We start from the raw sequence: 2,608 nt of genomic DNA on the forward strand, positions 1-2,608 counted from the left end.
AATGCATCAGGTTAGACTCATCTCATTGTTATTCATTAGCCCTGGGCTTTTATTTGGCATGTAAGCTCTATTTCTCTTGGCACGTCATCTGCTTCCATTGCGCATTTTCTTCTTTCGGGTTTTTATTGATTGAGGTAGAATTTCAGGATATTGGGTGTCTTTTATCCAATGTGTTTATACGCTCTAAGCTACAATGTAGGCATCTCACTTAGTTTAGATGTTGTTGTGTCGGCCTATGTTAATATTGCATCATTCATATACACATGGACAAATGGAACTGACAGAATGGCCTTTTCATAATGCTAATGATTGCCATTCCTCATGCTGGCCAGCCTAATCATTCTCTTTTTAATTTCAACAAAATGAGAAGGTATCTGAATTCCTCCCTCCCCCTGCTTTATGTCCAGTGGGCGGCGTCTAATAGCACATCGTGTTTCGGGTCTCCGGTTGCGTTTCGGGAGCGGATTACCGGAGAGGATCTGATCACTGATCACCGGCAGCACCGGCAGCCAGAGCACTCCGACGGAATTAGTAATCGGTAGTTAGCCCGGAACTTTGTTTTCGAAGGAGGGAGGACGAAGAAGTGAAAGTCCACATTTACATACCAACCCACGGGACTATGCCCAGCGCCGGTGCCGCTGTGGACAAAAGTTTAACCGAAGTAGAGAGATACCATAACATCTGCGGCGAAATGGTAAATATCCTCCTACCCCTGATCTGAGTAAACGGACAACTTAGTGACCCTGTCAACCCTGATTGTTTCATCGCTAGCTAGCTATAGGACACGTACGTGGGCAATCATATGGAAGCTATGCCCTATACCAAGTCAACAACAGCCTCTCTTTGATGGTTATTTATTTACCTAACAGATGGCGAGCAATCTGTCGCTTCAGTTGCTAAATATATAGCTAAACTATATGGTTGAGTCGCTAGCTGGTTCCCAGGCAGGACTGGTAGTCGAGTTTGAAAACCTGTGTTTATGGTGCTGTCAGAAGTGGCATGCTGACTTCTGGTCGTGTCGGGAAATCAGTGAAATCTGCTGAAAGTGTGGTCCAAAGTGTGTTTCTCTTTAACTCGTGAAACACCCAGCTTTGACATCACATTTAGAAATCGCTACTTTCCGTTACGGACGTCTGTGTTTTTGGCTGCCTGTGAACGGGCTGTGATTGTGTACGAATCTGTGGTTTTGAATTTTGAATTCCTGCGTTGGGGTTTGACAAGTTTAACCGGTTATGTTAGTTGTGTACAATTAGTTCTGGTGCAGCCTTGCAGGTGTTGGCGTAATGGCACACAACACGTCTCCTCTAACCTAACCTGACCTGACCTGACCTGACCTGACCTAACCTGACCTGACCTGACCTGACCTGACCATGGCGCACTACCTCCCCTGTCAGGGTGAACCGGTACAGCTACACAACACCTGGGATCTCTCAGCAGCTGCTGACTTAAATGTCATAAGCGGTTTCAAAGCACCGAGTCCCTTCCGTACCACAGAGCCAAGTTCACCGAGCCAAAACTTTTCACGTTTGGAACTAATTTCCAAACGTGGAAAGTAACCAAACTTCAGTCAAGACACTCCAGTTAAACCATTTATTGCATGAAAACGGTAATGCATTTAAGCTTGGCGTATTTGGAGCTCCCTTCCCGGAGTTAAACGACCACAACTTGCAGGTATATAATGTCCCAGGGAGCCCACGACTTAACAGACCCCCGTAAGTAGGCCACATAATTAGCGACCTATCGGGTGGAGGCTGCTGGTGGGTGGGACCACCACACAAAACTAGCACTCATGGTCGGTAAAACCACGTCACCACTGTTGGATTCTATGAAGGGTTAACTTGGCTGCTTTTAAGCCTCGGTCGCTTGAACATGTGCCTGTGTTTTTTGCGTGCGTGTAAACCAGCTGTTCCGTCACCTGACGGTCAGATGTGCCGTTGACTCGGTGCGCCCTGCCGGGACGAACGCTAACTTCGTTTGTTGACGGTTGTGGTTGTTGGTCGTCGTTGTCATTTGCTGGTGTGAAGGTGAGAGGGGGTTGTTTCTGGTGATGAATAATAAGAAGGAGGACATGCTCACACACACGCACACACACACACACACACACACACACACACGCACGCACGCACGCACGCAAACACACACTCTCACTCTCACTTACACACTCACTTACACACTCACACTCACTTACACACTCTCTCTCTCTCTCTCACACACACACACACACACACACACACACTAGATAGCCGCTTGACACTCAGCAGACTGTGTGTCCGGGTGGCTGCGGTCAGGGAGGCGGTGTGGCCCCTTCTGCCCCCTAGTCATACATATTTAACACACAAAACGAAGGCATTTGGTCCCCTGAATCTAAAGTGAGTTTAGACAGGCACCGTCTCTCCTGAACCTCCTGACACAACCTCAGGGAAACAAGGATTAGAGTGTGAGACAGACAAACTGCTGGTCTCTCCTGCCTTCATTCAGACAGACAGATAGATAGATAGATAGATAGCCTTCATTAAGATAGACAGACTGATATCAGGTTAAAGGTTATTGATTGGTGTTGTGGTCAGTCCATTTGGATATAATGGGGATTTATAACTGGGTTTGTAAA

At 47.0% G+C, this 2,608-nt stretch overlaps 1 protein-coding gene across 1 annotated transcript in view; it reads left to right on the top strand.

Annotated features, from left to right (window-relative positions):
* The first annotated feature begins 462 nt into the window (after nucleotides 1-462).
* Nucleotides 463-2,608, top strand: part of tmcc3 (transmembrane and coiled-coil domain family 3) — a 16,161-nt gene continuing 14,015 nt past the window's right edge. The window contains 1 exon segment of the mRNA XM_083691757.1: nucleotides 463-694. Within this exon segment, the coding sequence (XP_083547883.1) occupies nucleotides 620-694 (75 nt within the window). The 5' untranslated portion in view covers nucleotides 463-619.

The sequence above is a fragment of the Argentina silus genome (assembly GCF_951799395.1).
Source record: "Argentina silus genome assembly, chromosome: 20".
In the NCBI taxonomy this organism is placed as follows: domain Eukaryota; kingdom Metazoa; phylum Chordata; class Actinopteri; order Argentiniformes; family Argentinidae; genus Argentina; species Argentina silus.